A 17,662-nucleotide genomic window follows, 5' to 3' on the forward strand; every position below is an offset into this window, starting at 1 on the left:
GGGTCAAACATGAGCTCAGGCTGCCTGGTTCCCCTCCCCTAGTGCTGGGGGGTGCTGACGGCAATGGCCTTTCCGACCTGGGGGGCTGGAGACGGAGTTTGGAACTAGGCCTCTTAGATCGCTAGCCCAGACCACGCAGTGCAGCCCAGCTTACCTGCGTTCTGCTTTGGAGTTTGCGGCCAAACCTCAAGCTAACAATAAAGCTGCTGGTCATTGCCCTTGGAACTTGTCTCCACTGAGGACCTTGTGGGTTTGGTTTGGGCATAAGAGTCAAATGTCCCTTGGATCCCCTAACCATAATGGCCAGCATATTACCCTAAGTTTACCCCAGCTTCTGACAAAGAACGTTTGTTGTAAGAAAACAAAAACAAGTTACTTTAAGCAAGATATTATGTGGTGTGTAATAGATCTAATATTGTTTCTAGGAATGCCACCCTGTCCCTAAACCTATTAAAGCACGGGAGCAGCCCTAAATGTCTTCAGTGTCCTATGAAGCGCTGTGCTTCAGATCATGTTCCCACTGGCACTGGCATCTGTCTTTGTGGGACCACAAGGCTAATGGCCGGCTCATTCATCCGCCCATGGCAGTTTCTAGTTCTCTGTCTTGCCCAATTGCCCTGCCTCTCTCCCCATCTTGCTACCCAGTGTGTTTCCTCTTCACTCTTATTCTCAGTCTAAGATCCAATCAATCCCTTCATTCCTGAGTGAACTTGCTGCGTCCATGCCTTGGGGAGGTCTACACGTTCCCACTCGCTTTAGAAAAACAGAGCATTGCGCCGTGTACCAGAAGCGGCCGATGAACAACTTGAGACCCACGAGCCCCCTCCTCTTTGTCCAGGCACTGCCACAGCGGTGAGCTCCACGTGGGCTTTGACCCGTGTCATGCAGGCACAGCCTGGCAGCACCTTGCTGTGGGTCGGCTCCACGGACCTTCCACTGCGTACTCCAGGGAAACCCGCTGGGCACCCACATGTGCACAACCAAGAAAGGCAGGAAAGTTAACGATGGGGGGACACCCTTGACCAATGGGAGATGGAAGCCGGTGGGTAGGTGCTTTTCTCTCTGACTCCCAGTGGAGGGTGCTGGGACACTTCTTACTATGTTCCTCAGAAAGTCTCAGTGGGACTGACCACAGTCATGTGGCCTTTACCTGTGGCCAGCCCTGTAACATGTCCTGGCATTAGCCTTGCTCCTTCCTGTTTTACTCCCCCGTCTCTCACTCCTGAACCCCAAGGTCATTCCCAAGTAAAACACCTGCATGGCAGACTTTGGGTCAGCTCTGCTTCCAGAAAAGCCAGGCCAGGAATCCTGGGAAGGCAGTGGGGGTGGGGAGAGGGCACAGTGGGCGACATTCTTCTATTGTTTGATTCTTCTATTGTCTGGCCAGCCTGTTATCCAAGTGGAACCTCCATTAGAAGTAAGAATCAGTAGGTACCAGCCATCACTGCAAGCTGGGTCATCTCTCCCCCAACAACCCGCTTCCTTACCCTTCCGTCACTCTGCTGCCCCCAGATCTCCACAGCTGAGCCCCCTGACCTCGCTACCTACAGATGCAGCCCAGCTCATGGCCTCGTATATGAAGTACTGAAGGGTCGTCAACCTATAGTCTCTCGGAAACCCTCCAACTACAATCTGGGGTTCTGGGGAGAATGGCACACCCACACTTATCCAATAGTGAGAGAGCCAAAGGCATTGCTTCTGATCAAGGAACTGATTTTACAGGAAATGAAGTATGACAGGGGGCCCATGCTCACAAATTCCCTGGTCTTAGCATGTTCCCTACCATGCTAGAGTGGAGAGGGGGTCTCCACAGCTGACCTTCTTGGCCTTGTTTAGTGTATCACAGGTTCTGAGTCAGACAAACCAGCCTTCAGTCCTGGCTCTGCATCCGTTACCTGTGTGACCTCAGAGAACGTCCTAAACATGCACCTCTAAACTGCGGCGTCTTCACCAAGAACTTCAAAGATTCTCTGTGACTTAGATCAAATAAAGCATGGAAAAAAAAACAATAGCGTGCAATTTCAAGAAAAAAAAATCAGCAGCTATTATAATACTATTCACTGGTCTGCCATACCCTAGTAGAGTTCGGAATGCCACCCGTGTGTGCCTCTGTTTAGGCTCTTGTTAAATTGTGTTGTGTCTGTCTGCATATCTCACTTCCCCTTTAGAATAGTAAACATCAAATGAATGGAAAGTTACACAGGAAAATAGAAAGGAAAGCATTTTTATGACCTGTAAACTACTGTCCAAATGTTAGTTAGAGGGGCCTGCGGTCCAGCAGGGGAACAGACACATGTGAAACCAGCTCTGAGCAGAGGGGTGAGATGACCCAGCAGCTGTGAACCACGTGCTTGGGAGCCACAGACTCTCTCTGAGAGCAGAGAGAAGAGGAGGTTCAGTACTTGTCAGGGAGGCCTTCGGGTCTGAAGCGATTGGGGTCCTTGCCTCTCCGGCCCCAGTCGTTGGCAAGCTTTTGGGCCACTGAGCCCTCTGCTCCGTCGCATGTGAGTTTCTGGATACCCTCTCTGACACTGCTGTTATAAAAGCAGGCAAGAAGGAAATTAATCATCAGGCCAATGAGCAACAGTTCACCCTCTCGTGCTCCTCTGTCCAGGGAAGGGCTCTTAGAGGAGCCCAGGAAAGCCAGGTAGGGAGGGGCTGAGCCCTCCTAAGCCCAGGCTGGGCATCGTTTTTCAGGGCAGGTTCATACATCTTCACCAGCCACGCTCTGGCTCTGCCGTCAGCCTAGGCCTTGCACTGGGCATGGATGGGGGACAGGGTAGGCATGAGGAGGGGGCCAGGCCCTACAGGAACCTGCTCAGGGCCCATCTCTGTGGATCCCCCAAGCAGGCAACCCCTGGCACTCACAGCGTCATCCCCGGGAGCCCGAGTTACCTGATCAATTTTGAAGCCCAGACACCCCCAGGCCCCCTCTGCGCAGCATCATAGTTCCCCCGAGCGTGGAAGTATTTGCCTGAATCTTGGTAATTGGCTTCTTTCATGTCAAAGTAGGCTCTCAATATGTCCCAAGCCCCTGGAAAGAAAGGAAAAGGCATAAGGGACACCAGGTGAACCCAAAGACTCTGATAACACTTCAGAGAGGAATCAAAAAATGAAATATCTTCCACTGACTTTAAGATTTGAGCCTGTGATGCTAGCACCCTTGCATACCGTGAGTTGGGAAGAACATTGCTTAATCCTAGTTGGCTTCTCTAGGTAACTTGAGTCAAGGGACAGCTAACAGGTGGTCACATGTGTGTTGCATTGTTGTATTTTGTGACTGACTACTCTGGTGCTATGTGCTACTTCTTACTGAGGGCTCCAGGTGATGTGTTTAAAGGAGGGAACTCTTGGAGGGATCATAATAGAGCAGGATTCCTCAATGTCCCCACTGTGGAAATATAGGGCCAGGTAATTCTTTGATTTCGGGGCTGTCCTGGGCATTGTGGGATGTTTACCACCATCCATGTCCTCTACCCACTAGATGCTGGCAGCACATTCCCCAGTGAAACAACCACAGATATTTCCCAATATTGCCAACTGTCCCCTGGGCCACCCCATTGCCCCGGTCAAGAACCACTGTTATAGAATGAAGCCACATGTGGTAAGATCCAGGAACGTATATGAGCGAGGTGGCGACATGGAAGACAGAGTCTGGGAAAGGCTGTAGAAATAGCGTACTTCTCCCCTGACACACAAAACAACATTCTTTCACTGAATGCACAGAACTGTGAGTTGAGTCCCTCTGACTGTTAGGAGCATAAATGTCCCTTACAACTGTCTAAATAAACTGTACTGATGTCTCGGTTGCTTGAGGAAGCCCTAGAGCAGTGGTTCTCAGCCTTGGCTGTGCTTTCTTTCTTCTTCTTCTTTTTTTCCCGCCTTTATCACAGGCTTGTTCTACGAATGGCTGCACTTTCTAATCACCTGGAGAGAAAGAGAAAATCCCAATACCAAGGCCACCCCCCAGGCTAATTTCTGCAGAATCCTTGGGACTGGGGGTTGCAGGCATGGGTAGTTTTAATGCTCTGCAGGTGACTCCAATGTGTGGCCAAGATCGATAACCACTAAGCTCTAGCAGGTAGTGGGCAGACACATCTACCTGGAAGAGCTTTGCCCTCCTGCACAGCTGACCTCAAACTTCTGCTCTGCCACCTGCTGGCCAGCACTAAGTCCCCGGGCAAAGGACTCAGTTGCTCTAAGCCTCAGTTTTCTTACCTCCAAAGTGGGGGAAGATGCCTGCCTCACAGAGTTATTCTAAATTAAACGAGAAAACACTCAGTTTCCTGCAGAACTTGATGTATGTCAGTTCCCATTTCCGGTCAAATGGGCTGGAAGAAGGGAGGAAACTGATCTAGCCAGGAAGGGGACATGGCCAGAGCTAGGCTAACGGCCCCTTTAAATTATCCAGTGAGGAGAAAAGGAAGGAAGCGGGGAAGGAGAAAGAATAGAAACGTGCTAACAGATAGCTTTAATTATACTTTTATGTGATTTGTTCTGAAGGACATTATATGCCAATTCTTGGCCTTATTTTGTGTCTTCTAAACAAAAAAAATAGCTGCGCTTCACCTGGGAATGATGATTGTTTGTTCCCTGAGTAAATTAATGACACAAATTCTAAACTTTCTACTCTGTTTGCAGCTCCCAAAACACCTGGCATGTTCGGGCACATTGGGCAGCACAACCTAAGACGGTCGCGCAAACCTTGACATGTTCACAAAACACTCTGCGCTTCCTTGTTCCTGGATCGCCCCCCACCACACCTATGGCTCAGGAGTGTGCGTTATTGATAAACATCGCAGCAGTTTCTGGAACACGTGTTAGACCCACGAACACAGCCCGAGAAACACTGAACTAGGGGACAGGAGACATTCTAGCCAATCTAAAGGAGCTGAGCTGGGCCACCCAGCACACCCTTAGTTCATCACAGTCCCGTAGCAACACAGAAACTGATAACTCTAGAAGTCTAAAAACAGCCTTCTGAGAGCATCGTTGTGCCATTCGATGCGGTCCAGGGTGGTGTTTCTCTTCGGGAATCCTGTGTGCCTTCTCCCTTCCAGACACTCTGGCAGACTCCAGCGGCCTGGCCCCCGCCCACCCCCGGGGCCCTGATGCAGGGCGGGATCTGTGCCTGTGCAATGCGCCACCAGGGGGCAGCACAGCACCACGGGGCGACCCAGAACCTGCCCTGACCTGAGCACAGTATCCACTACTGACCTGGGGTGGGGACCCCACAAGCAGGTGCCAGGGCCTCCCTGTCCAGCTGGAGAATGACTGATGGGAAAGCCTCGCCCCCGCTCTGCCTCTCTGTGGCTCCTCTAGCGGTCGCCCATATGCACCAGGCACGTGGACCCTACTCGAGGGTGAATCCCACGGCCCGTGGACGCAGCCTCCTCCAGCAGCCTTACCTCCAGCAGCCTCACCAAAGAATGAAAACCAGCCGCTGACTCCCAGGACCAAGGAAAAGAAAACCAGGCCCGTGAGAAGCTTCATGGTGCTGAAAAGAGAGGAGAGGGTCAGGCGGTCACCGTCCACACTGGCACGTCCCCCTTTTGGATTTGTATTCCAAAGGCAGCCTGGTTGTTTAATTAAGTCCATTGGTTCCTATTAGAATCTTAGCGGCTCATGTAGGAAGCCTTGCAGGGGACCTCAGAGCCACAAGCCCTCAGGTGTGAACCCCTCAGCCCTGAGCCCTGAGTAAGAGGATTCCAGGTGGAGGAAGAGGGGTTAGGACAGGATGGCCCCTCCCTGAAGGAGCTTGTAGTTCCCCAAGGAGAATGCCCATGTGTTCCCTCCGGCCATCACAGAACTCACACAGGATACATACTGGAAATGATGCGTATTTTTAAAAGACAATGACAAGCTTGTTTGCTAAGAGAAAATGAAGTACATTTTCTAAAAAATCACTCTGGAGTCCTTGCTCACCTGATTTCTGGAGGAGCAGAGCTGCCGGTCCCTGCCTGCCAGGGAGCCGGGGCTGCTATTTATACCGAGCCTTCCCTGTGGGGTCATGTGAGGGATGAAAAGGTCATGGGGACAGTCCATCCAGGTCATTTCCCCCACAAAAGTCTGTCAGGACACTTCCTGGACACCAGTGTTTTCTTCATCCACAGGTCATTTTCCCCAGTTGTGCAACCTACCGAAACAGGATAGGTTTGCTCTGCCCTGGCAGCCGTGGGGTGGGGGGACGGGTTTGCTCCTCAGAGTTCCAGGAGTCCAGGCTGCAGGGAAGGGGGTAGGGACCCGGTGATGGTGGCACCCGGGCTGCTGGAAGGTGTGGAGTGGATGGCGGCTCTTCCACCCAGCACCTGCCTTACAGGTCATTTTCTCAGGATGGCCCCTGCTGGGCCAGACAACAGATGTCTCAGAAATTAAGTCCCTGTGAGTTGATGTCTAAAGCCTTTGAGCTTTTTTACTTACAGCCCAGCCCTGCCACCTCTCCTTTGTGTCCTGGAAGGTCCCTCCACCAGCCTGTCTGGGCATCCTAAACTCTCAGCTCCAGGGCACAGAAAAACCCTGCTCGGCTGGCTTAGCCAATTAGGCAATGTCTTTTCCAAGTGGCTCCTGGTTGGGGGCAATTTCGAGGAAGGGGCTTTCTGCCTACCCCGTCCAATCATGCAGAATGTAGGGGTGAGGGGAAACTTGCCCTTTCCCCTAAAAGTTCCTGAAACATCCACTCACAGTTAAGGGAGATTAATAAGATAAAGGTTTATTTACCATGCGCATGGAGAGAATCACAGAGTGATTACTCAATATCCCAGTGAAGTTCAGATATTTTTAAACCTGTTTTTTTGGAGGGGAGGAGAAGTGAGGAGTGCAGGTAATTGTGTTTAGGAGTGACAAATGGTGTTAGGGAGGACATATGTATGGGGGAAACAGATTGACTTGTAAATTAACCTCGGAGACAGGTATTGTGTTTAAAATCATTTGGGCCAGGCCTGGTTGAGTTCTTGATCTTCTTTCCTGCAATATATACAGCTAACAGGGAGAGGAAGGGAAGTCAATTGCCCCTTTGATCTTTTGATCAGGTCAATTTGGTTTATGTAGATAGAGGGAAGGCCTCTTTCAAGGGCCTGTTATTCTCTAAGAGCCTTTAATTCAAAATTTTCTTCATACCAACGAGTCATATTTTAGGGTGAAATTTCCTGAGCTCCCTCATTCTTTTTGTCTGGAACTTCCCTACAAGTTTCACACATTAAAAGCTGAGTTGATAGCTGTGGAGAGAGAGATCGGGTTAGTAGTCAAGTAACAAGAAATGTGAAAAGGGAGACAAGAACATAGATTAGAATGAGAATGAATAAGTAGAAAAGAACAGATCTAAGCACAGTTCCCCACACTCCATTAAACCAGTCTGCCATTCATTAATCTGGTGGAGAATATTTATCTTGTCTTTTAAGATGCGTACATCACATTCTCTACTCATCCTGAGTGGCAAGCATTTTCACCAATAATCATGCAAGCTCCTCCTTCTTGGGCTGTCAGGCATCCAGGACCAGGTGGTTTTCAAATATCACAGAGGCTAGGCTGTTGACTTCTAACTGAAGTGCTCCCAATGCTTGCATGGTGATACTGAACTCTCGTTGCACTACCACAGAGAGATTCAAAACTGCCTTTTCAATCTTATGAGTTCCAAATGCCAGGCAAAGAGTCCTGAGCAATAAAAAGAACTTAGAATTGTGATATATAAGTGGGTTTTTTATAATGTCACATCTAGTAAGTTTGCTTGGTACCACTTTATAAACAAAAGAGCCCAAGTTTGTGATTTGGCTGACATGTGAAGTGAAGTACCTGGTAACAAAGGGTGTCAGATAGCCAAGTCCATGGTGTCCTGATCATCTAGGTGGAAACCGCTTGTATACTTTATCACCACACAAGATAAAAAGACCAGTGTAATTTACAGATAGGGTCAGGTTGGAACCTGTGACCACCTCTGCCCCCACCCAGTCTGTTGTATGCTGTGCCTCTTCTGCCTCATTGGCACTTCCATACCTCCAGTTTCCAGTGTCCCTGCCAGTTTGTGGAAACAGAACAGGTTGTAAAATATTTGGTATAGAAGTCCTTTGGTCCAGTTCTGGCAGTTATAAGGCTTGGTTGTGTCACTTAAGCAAGTCAATCCAGACTTTTGTTCTGTCCTTATGCAATCTTTAGTGTCCGGCAACTTAACAAGTGGAGCAAGCGAGCTATCCCAAGTTGTACAGACCTGGCTTGTGAGCTTTCCATAACATCTGGTGATTTGACAAGTGTTGACATCATGAGGGTTAGTGTCAGCACTGTCTAAGAGTGCAAGGATGCCATCTGTGTAGCCAAACCATAGTGTTTGATGGCAATATCACCCTATTGTGTCACCCAGAAAAGACTGATATCATCAATGTTTTCAATGCAGAGGGAAAATTTCTTTCTAGTGACTTTACCTGAGCAAAAGATATTTTTCTTGAGCTTCCACAGAGGTTTTTCTGTGTCCGGTTGACTCACCAACAGGAGAACCAGCATGATGTTTTTTTCCTCTGGTTGTGGATGTCACATCTTGTCATACATCCATCTTCCAGACTGGTCCCACCAGGTACTCATATTGGCAGAAACAAAATGAGTTCAGGTCCCTTGGCATGATCTAGGTGTTGGCATAACCAGCTATTAGATTGATTATGTTATGTCAGTGTGGCCAGGGTTTGAAAGAATGACGTAAGGGATGCCGGGTCTGTGCCTGACCTGCTGGAGAAACAGTAAGGGTTAGTAGAGCAAGGCATAGTTTAAAAGAAGACTCATAGTGGAAGATGAAAGGGAGAATGGGATAGGTTGAGGCAATCTCCACTCAGCTTCCAATGTGCAATCCTTGAAGGGGGAGGCTTAAAAGAAAAAGTGTTTGAAAAGGACCATTTTGGAGGTGGGGGGGAGGTAAAAAGAAAAAGGGAGTTTTTAGATGAAAAATGGAGTTTCTTGATCCGTGATTTTGGGAAAAAGCCATCTACGTCGTGGAGACGTCTGCTTCAGAGGCCTGGGAATTAGCCCTGGAAATCCTTACTTTAAGGTCACCTGTAGGGGTCGTCCTCCAATCGTTTGGCATGGCTTGTGTGAATCCAGGAGGATTGTTCTTTTATTTTTATGGCGGTGTAGATAGTTAACAGTACTTTGTAAGGGCCTTCCAGAGAGGTGACAGCACGTATCTTCTTGTAAAAACTTCGATGTACACGTGAGCTCTCGGTCAAACAGGATGACAAGGCCTGTCAGTTGGTGGAGGCCACGCTCCTTTCACCCGTCGATGACATGCTGCAAGCACATTAGTTAGTTAGGGCCTCTATGTAGCTAGTCATGGTGTCGGATTGTTCACTTAGATCCCCACAGTGTTCAGTCAGCCCAGGAATGGAAGGTTTAGAGGTGCCAGTAGACAGGGGAAGACCGAACACTGTTTCAAAATGGGTTAAACCGTGTCTCCTAATTGGAGCATTCTGGACTTTTATAAGGGCTGAAGGTAATGCTTCTGTCCATTTAAATCCAGTGTCTTGAGAGACTTTTCTCAAAGTCCTTTTTATTTCTAGACTTTTACATTCCACTTGTCTTAGGATTGGGGATAATATGGGGTATGAAATTTTAATAAGTATCCCCAATCCTTCACGAGCAAGTGGTTTATTTTTGCTATAACTTGAGTCCCTTGATGTGACTCAATCCATAAAGGAATACCAAAACGAGGAATAATCTCAGTTACTAATTTCTTTACCGCTGCTGTAGCATCAGCTCGTCTGGTTGGATAGCGTCCAGTCTATCTACTAAGCATGCAAACAGTAATCCAGCAGTGAGAAAAGCCTCAAGCTGGAGGTAAATTTATAAACTAAATTTGGAGTGTCATAAGGGGCAGTCTGGGCCTTTGGGAGCTTCCTGGAGAGTGTTGGTTTCCTCCAGAGATTTCAAGAGATTTACAAGTAGTGCCCTGGGAAATAATTGGGTCAGAGATATTGTAGGTCCCAGGGCAGTACCAACTATATATATATATTTATTTCTTAATTATCCCCCATTTGCACTTCTGTTCCATGGGATGGAAGATAATGGCAAGTCAAAAAGTTAAAAGAAAAGGGGCCACAGGGACCCTGTTTGGCCCCATATACAATCTATCTGATATTATAGGTCTATTGGCAATAGGAGTGTCAGCAGAAATTAAGAAATGAGATTTCCAAATTGTGCCAAGTGCATGGCAGACTCCAAAGGCATATTTGGAGTCTGTGTAAACAGTGGCAGCTTTTCCTTTTGCCAATGTGCAAGTTCTAGTGAGGGCTATAATAAAATTGATTCACAGCATTTTGGGGCAAGCTTTTCAGTGCCCTGAGATTTTTTGTTCTAAGTAACAGTTGTCCGTACCCACTAGAGTCTAAACCTAGAGGCTTTATAGCCTCGTTCAGCTAGAGTCTTTAAAAGAATGAGTCTAAGAGAGTGCCCTGTTTACAGAGCGAAAGATCATCAACATATTAAAGATCATCAACGTAAGTACTGAACGAGAGTGGATCTCTGGGTAAAGATTACAGAGTGTCAATCACCTTAGAGAATTTGAGAGAATATTGAAGGAGACTCACGGTATCTCTGAGGTATGCAGGTCCATGTTAACTGTCTTCCTCTGAAGCTGAGTGGAAAGAGAAACTGTGAATCAGGGTTAACAGAATCAAAATGAAACTTAAGGAGAGGTCGATTACTGTATTCTTAAAGTCACATGAACTAGAAAGCATTTGAGTTAGTTTCTATCTTCTTGATAAAATATTTGATTTGAGAGCTTATTATTTTAAGCTAATTAATTAGAGCTCTTTTATATACTCTGGTAGTGAAATATCGTATACAAATGACATATATAGACACATAGACATACAGACAGAAGCAGTTCTAATAGCTCTTATAATTTTTATTTGCTGGCTCTAAATATTACTATTTCTTAAAATTCAGACTATCAATCTTTTAATTACCTATTTTAAGCAATTACTAGCTAGGCAACAATCTTGCCTTCAGTAAGATTTTGCCATTTTTGTAAGTGTCTGCTGCTTTCGGGGCTTAATACTTACACATGTATAGGTAGGCATTGTCAGAGAGTACTCAGTTCTCCAGAAATTAAGGGTCCTATTTTCACCTTGAATCTTGGCTTTGGTTCTCAGATCTCCATGATCAACTTAGGCCATGATTTTTCCTTACTCAAGCACACGGAAAAAGGAACAAAGGGATAGAACACAGAAATCTCTGTGAATCCCTAAAAGCTGAACACAGAAATCTCTGTGAATCCCTAAAAGCTGGCATTTGTAGCCCCTGTAGTGTTGCCATTTACTGTTAGTTTCTGCCTGACCCAGTCAGACATTTGAGGCCTCTAAATGGACCTAAGCTAATTAATTATCAGATCCAGTCTGATCCCAGACCTAGTCTGATCCCAGACCTAGTTTAGTTTCTGTTGTGACTTCTGAACCCAGTTAGGATCAAAAATTTGCTCAAACAAACTTAGATGGTTCAAAACACAAATCCGTGGCACTCAGAATCTGAGAGAGAACTTACCCACCAGCCTCAGTTGCATGAGGAGCAAAGGACAACAGGTCCAGCGGGTACCTCGCTTGGACTCTCGGTGTTCCTGGGGGTCTCTGGGAGATCGATCTCAGAACCCACTTGTGATAAAGAGTACATTTAACGGAGTTTAATTAAGCCAAGAGCAATTCACAAATTGGGGAGCTGAACTAGAACAGGTTCAGAGAGACTCTAATGTTGAAAAGATTCATGGACAGAGAAGAGACAGTGAAATACAGAAAACAGAAACAGCGGAATTGGTTCCAGCTCAGCGTTGGCCTTACTTAAATACAGTTTAAACAGCTGGCTGCCTTTGATTGGCCAAAACTCTATGATCGGCAAAGAGGAAGGAGTAGAAAGGAGTGAAGATGAATGGAGCAAACTTTAGCCAGGACAAACAGCTGACATTTTTGCTTTTGAAATTTTAAACTAAAATATCCTTTTAAGTAAAACCAATAAGGCTTAATCAAGGTTATAACTTAATCAGGTAAACAAGTGGTGTCTTTAAGGAGGTGGAGAAAGTTTTTACAAGATCTAGAAAAGCCACACAAAAACAGCTCAAAGAAAGAAAAGCCTCAAATTGTCATAAATGAGGCATAACCCACAATTCTGTCCAGTCACATTCTCTAGGGTCCCAGCTTTTCAGCTGACAATTCATACATAAATACCTAAAAGTCCCATATGTCTCCACGGAAGACAGAAAAGCAAAAGCCATGCACAGAAGGGAAGAGAATCAATGAATGGCAAAAGTTGTGCAAATATCAAACCAGAATAGGCTCATTCCCTGCCCGGAAATCAAACCTCGCTTGCTGAGGTGAAAGCCCAGAACTTTAACCTTTAGGCCATAAGGCAAACTGGCCTCTGCCATTATTCCCACAGAAGCAGTGTTCAAAGGATTTTTATCACTGTTTTAGAACAGATACTCACTCTTCAATTTTGTCACGAGAATTTTTAAGGCTGGCCACAACATTCTCTATCTTTCTTTTAATCTAATTTCTTCTACTAATACAAATAAAGTAATTGTTTTGAATAAGAGATCAAAATTTATTTTGAAAAATTTAGAAGTCATTTAATTTAAAGGATCCATCTTTTGGCCATTAATCTCAATGGTATATTTATTCCAAAAGCAGCTCAATCCAATGCCTCTTCATAGAAAACCCAGGTGGTTATTTTCCGGGTTTAGGCTGGGGAGGGCACAGAGAAGGCAGTTTCCAAGATTCCCAAAAATTCACTCTCAGAAATAGACAAGGTAACAAAGAGGGTAGGACATTTTAAGACAAAGACCCCCCTGGAGCTTGACAGGTTCGGTACTAAGAGTGTGCTGCTTGCAATCTCACCTGTCTCGCACCCCGATCTTTTCAGACTGGCCGCCTGACATGTTCCCGAAAAAACATGCCCTCCAGATGGCAAATACTGAGGAGAAAACTCCCACTCAGTCACAAGACAAGCTCAGGGACATAAAACAGGATCACGGGTTTTTGTTTTCAGGGACCTGCAGCAAAGTTTGTTTTGATAAACGCCAGTCTAGTCAGAACCGTGTAACTGGCTCATCTGCAGGGCAGCTCCAACGTTGGGCTTATGGGATTCTAGGCCTGAGTTCTACCCTATGGTGACCCTCTTTATGACAAAAATGACACAGAAAGACAATCAACGAAAGAAAGAACAACAATGAAAGCTATTTAGGAGAGGAGAGGGAATCAGACAATATGAATATTCAAAGTACCAAAAAATATACCAATACCTTTTCTCTCATTAGTCTTAAATTTGGAAAGGACGATGATCTTTTACAGTCTGCTCATCCGGAGCCCACAGAGACAGGAAAACCGGGAGTCTGACTGGTAAGTAAAGTATCTTACCATGTTGCCGGCTGGTCAGAGTTCTGATTTTCCACACTGCGGCTGTCAGGAAAGCAGAGAGCCTTTGAGATCCTTCTAGGCTACCCCAAACTGTACGGAAGAGGGAAAACTTGCCCTTCCTTGCCCCCTAAAGTTCCTGAAAGACCAACACACAATTAAGGGAGATTAATAAGACAGAGCTTTAGTTACCACGTGCATGGGGAGAATCACAGAGTGATCACTCAGTATCCCAGTGAAGTTCAGATATTTTTATACCTATCTTTTTGGAGAGGAGGAGAAGTGAGGAGTGCAGGTAATTGTGTTTAGGGGTGACAAATAGTGTTAGGGAGGACATATGTATGGGGGAAACAGATTGACTTGTAAATTAACCTGAGAGACAAGTATTGTGTTTAAAATAATTTGGGCCAGGCCTGGTTGCGTTCTTGATCTTCTTTCCTGCAATATATTGAGATATTAATAATGGGGAGAGGCAGGGAAATCAATTGCCCCCTTTGATCTTTTGATCAGGTCTGTCTGGTTTATGTAAACAGAGGGAAAGCCTCTTAAAAGGGTCTATTAATCTCTAAGAGCCTTTAATTCAAAATACTGTATAAACCACGTAGTCACATTTTGGAGTGAAATTACCTGAGCTCCTTCAAGACCCGCACTGGGACAGTGAGAGTGCTGTGGGATAAACTGGCAGCCCAGCTGGGAAGGTACTGGGCTGCCATCAGGGGAAGGAGGACAGAGCTCTTTGTCTGCTGTAGTATCTGGGGAGGGGTCACTGTCTGCCAGAAACATTGGCAGGGTCAGTCCAGCTCTGCAGGGGCTGGTGCAGGAGCACAGGGCCGAGAGAGGCTCAGTACCAGAGCTCAGCAGGGCTGCGGCCAGGAAATGCACACAGCCTGGTGCACATAGCAGTTCCTCTGCTTTCTTCCTCTGCAGTCCATCTGCACTTGGAAGTTCATTTCCAGTGCTTCTATTTTCCAGTGAAATAGGAAACAAAGTCATCAACTGAGACGAAGATGAAGCAGGAGGTGTTGGAAGTTTCAGGCAAGAAGCAAAAAATATTCATCTAGGGGACTGGGAGAGTGGCCGAGCATGAGAAAGGTAACAGGAATGCAAGCCGGCTCACCGTTAATGATCATGAATTTAAGGTAAGGCTAGCCACTATAGTTGTGCATTTTTTCTCTGACCACATTCAGCTACCCAGGTACAGACTTGTACTAAGTGAGAAATTGAGTGTCACTGCTCCATCAATAGCTGTTGAAGTAGTGAATGAATGAACACATGCAAAGGTCAAAAGGAGGGTTCGTTTAAGATGAGGGAGGTGGGAGGATTTCTTGAGCCCAGGAGTTCAAGGTTACAGTGAGCTATGATCCCCTCACTCTAACCTGGGTGACAGAGTGAATTCTCATCTCTGAACAGACAAACAAACAAAACCAACAAAAACAAAAATGAAAACAAAATGCAGGATTGTTATATGGTATAGGGAGAAAGTTAAGCAAGACGGAGTGACTGAAGTCAAAGATAGGGCATAACGTATACTTCCATGGCCAAGATCCCACAGGACCATGGGTGACGGGGCTGCCCAGAGTGTAGCAGGAGCAGGCCTTTCTCTGAGAAAGGAAGGAGACAAGAGAGAACAAGGAAGATGCATTTCGAGAGGAAGGATAGAGAACCCGAGGGAAACCAGAAGCACCTGTCCGTTACCTGTCATAGGACCCATCACTCTCTGCCTGTTTGCATTTCTGAGTTTGACCCCAGAGTGCACAAAACCCAGGGACAGGAACCTTGTCTGCATGATTGACGGGTAATCTGTTGTGTCTTTAACACCGAACACACGCCCCACCTATAACAGCTTCTCACTAATTTTTATTGATTCAGTGAATCAATGAGTGAATGAAGTAAGAGCAGAATATTCTGCATAGACTGATGGGCAGGGGGTTAAGAAGACTGGACAAGCTGTGAAACAGTGACGAATAGCAGTCATTTAGAGACAAACATGGACATTGTTAATGTGCAATTAAATCCAGCCTACTTGGAATAGTTGAATTTACTCAAAAAATGTATCCTGAAAGCAAACACCTGTCACACTCCACCGCTTCCATCCTGTTATAATAGTAATGCATCATCATCTGGATTATTAAGACTTCCCAACTGGCTTCCACGTTTCCACCTTTGCCCCCAACTAGTCTCTTCTCGACCAGACTGTTAAAACACAAGACAGCTGCTGTCCATCTCTGCCCAAAACCCTCCAGAGCATCCTAGTCTCACTCTTAGTCCAGATCAAGCCCTAATCATGGCTTCGACCTCTCCCCAAACTGCCCCACCCCCTTCTGCTCACGCCTCCTTTCCTGCTTCTCCCCTCTTACTCATTCTGCTCCAGCCACACTGGTCTCCTCTGTTCTTCAACCCCCCTGGGCACATCTCGTGATAGGGGCCTTGGATTAGCTATTCCTGTCCTCTGGAACATTTTTTTGACAGACATTGGCATATTAGGGCTTTGAGGTGAGCATGACCTGGGATTCCAGGAGGCTGAAGGGTTCAACAATATAGTTATTATCACTAAGAATATTGGCAGTGAATATGTCAGATCAAGAGCTGTGAATGAGCTGTGGAAATTTTCCAGGAGGGTGGGAGAGGATTATAAAGTTCTGTCAACAAATACAATGGAGAGATGCTTTGTGCCCAAACATTACTAACCAGATTGTCTACATCAGCAGCATCTGGAGGGTGTTTGAACAATGCAGATTCCTGGGCCAGAATCTTGGTGGTCCTGGTATAGCACATTTGGGGGGGTCTTCAGGAATGTGTGCTTGAAAATCTCTCTCTTTTAGAAATCGCAAGTCCAGATTGGTAAAACTGGAGAGAGAGTGGTAAAGAATTCAGCAGTGCTTTCAGAAAGGATAAGTCACAAAGAATTCGAGGTGAAGAAGGTGGAAATGGCAGAGGGCAGCAAGTGGCTGCGGACCCCTCTCTCCCATTCAGCTGTTGAGGAGGCACCGCAGGACGCCTCGCCCGCGGGTGAGGATGGGAATACTGTGGAATCCACACGGCAAGGGCAGGCTTCAGGTTTTTGTTACAGGGGAAGCAAACAGGCAAAGATAAAGGGGGATCCTCCCCACAGAATCTTCTCTCCCATGGCTCATTGGAAGGCAGTAGAGGAGGGGCAGGTAGAGGTGTGGGGAGGATTGAGCCTGACTCACAGGGAAATGAGTTTCTGTGCAGTGAAAGCAGGGACATGAGCCGAGTAAGGAAACCGTGGTTGGGCACACTGGTTAGGGCCTGCAGGTTGGGTTTGTTTATTGCTTTGGGCTGAGTGTGGGGTGCTGAGCTGTGGTCGGCTGATACTGATCGGCCCACAGAACTGAGCCCCAAAGCCCAAGCGAACTGTCAGATGAAACAGGGGGGGTGCCTTCCTGACCTTCTCACAACAATGCTGGGGTCTGCTATTCACAGATGTTCCCTAGAGAACGGAGTGACAACAGAGAAGGAAAGGAGAGAGAGAATGGTCGGTGAATAGCAGTGAGGCATACTCCCAACACGTGCTTAACATGAAAAATTTATAAAGAAGGAGCTAGTTTATTTGTTTGTTTTTGAGACAAAGTCTTGCTCTGTCACCCTGGACAGAGTGCAGTGGGGTCATCATAGCTCACTGCAACCTCAAACTCCTGGGCTCAAGGGATCCTCCTGCCTCAGCCTCCTGAGTAGCTGGGACTACAGGTGAGCACCACTGCACCCACCACAAGCTAGTTTTTAAAGCTGACACATAGCATTCAAACTTGCAGGCAACAGGCCTAAAGGGCCAGGTCTTCTGCCTTTGAGATTTCTGATTACCAGAAAGAGGATCCAAGTTTTCTCCCTAGGAAAGGGGAGATTTGTTTATCTATGATTTCATGTTTTATAGAGTCACAGTCCATTTATTTTTTCTCACATGTACACCATATCCCCTGGGCGTGACACCTCATGACATCTGCCTCCACATTTCTTTCTGCAGGAGAAGCTGTAGGGACTATAAATGGCTCATTCAAGGAGCAGAGCCCACGACGCTCACAACACCTTGGCCAGCGCTCTTTCTACGCCAGCTCCTTGCCTCCATCATGTAACAAATGGTCTTTTCTGGGAACTTGTACACCCCTTAAAAAGGTAAGGGTGGATTATGGTAATTCTGGGCTGGAAGGTTTGCTTTGGGAGAATGCCATCGGTCACAGCAGTCTCTGCTTCTGGGAGCAAAAACCTGGACTTTGTCCTCATCCATATTGCCTTGCCTATCTCTAACAGAAAGTCTCATTACAAAACACAAC

General features: G+C 46.5%; 1 protein-coding gene across 2 annotated transcripts; it reads right to left on the reverse strand.

Moving 5' to 3' along the window:
* Positions 1–2,208: 2,208 nt before the first annotated feature.
* Positions 2,209–10,606, reverse strand: LOC105818311 (serum amyloid A-1 protein-like). Of its 2 annotated transcripts, XM_012654267.1 has the most exons (6): positions 10,560–10,606; positions 9,020–9,264; positions 5,926–6,136; positions 5,409–5,497; positions 2,896–3,034; positions 2,209–2,534 (listed from the first exon to the last, which is right to left on the reverse strand). In XM_012654267.1, exons 4-6 carry the CDS (start codon positions 5,491–5,493, stop codon positions 2,396–2,398), a joined length of 363 nt encoding a protein of 120 aa, XP_012509721.1. In that variant the 5' UTR covers positions 5,494–5,497; positions 5,926–6,136; positions 9,020–9,264; positions 10,560–10,606; the 3' UTR covers positions 2,209–2,395. The 2 variants fall into 2 exon arrangements, with proteins under 2 accessions (XP_012509721.1, XP_012509722.1); XM_012654268.1 differs by lacking the exon at positions 5,926–6,136.
* Between the last annotated feature and the right edge of the window lie 7,056 nt (positions 10,607–17,662).

Source organism: Propithecus coquereli, unplaced genomic scaffold, assembly GCF_000956105.1.
Source record: "Propithecus coquereli isolate 6110/MARCELLA unplaced genomic scaffold, Pcoq_1.0 Scaffold44, whole genome shotgun sequence".
Lineage (NCBI taxonomy): Eukaryota > Metazoa > Chordata > Mammalia > Primates > Indriidae > Propithecus > Propithecus coquereli.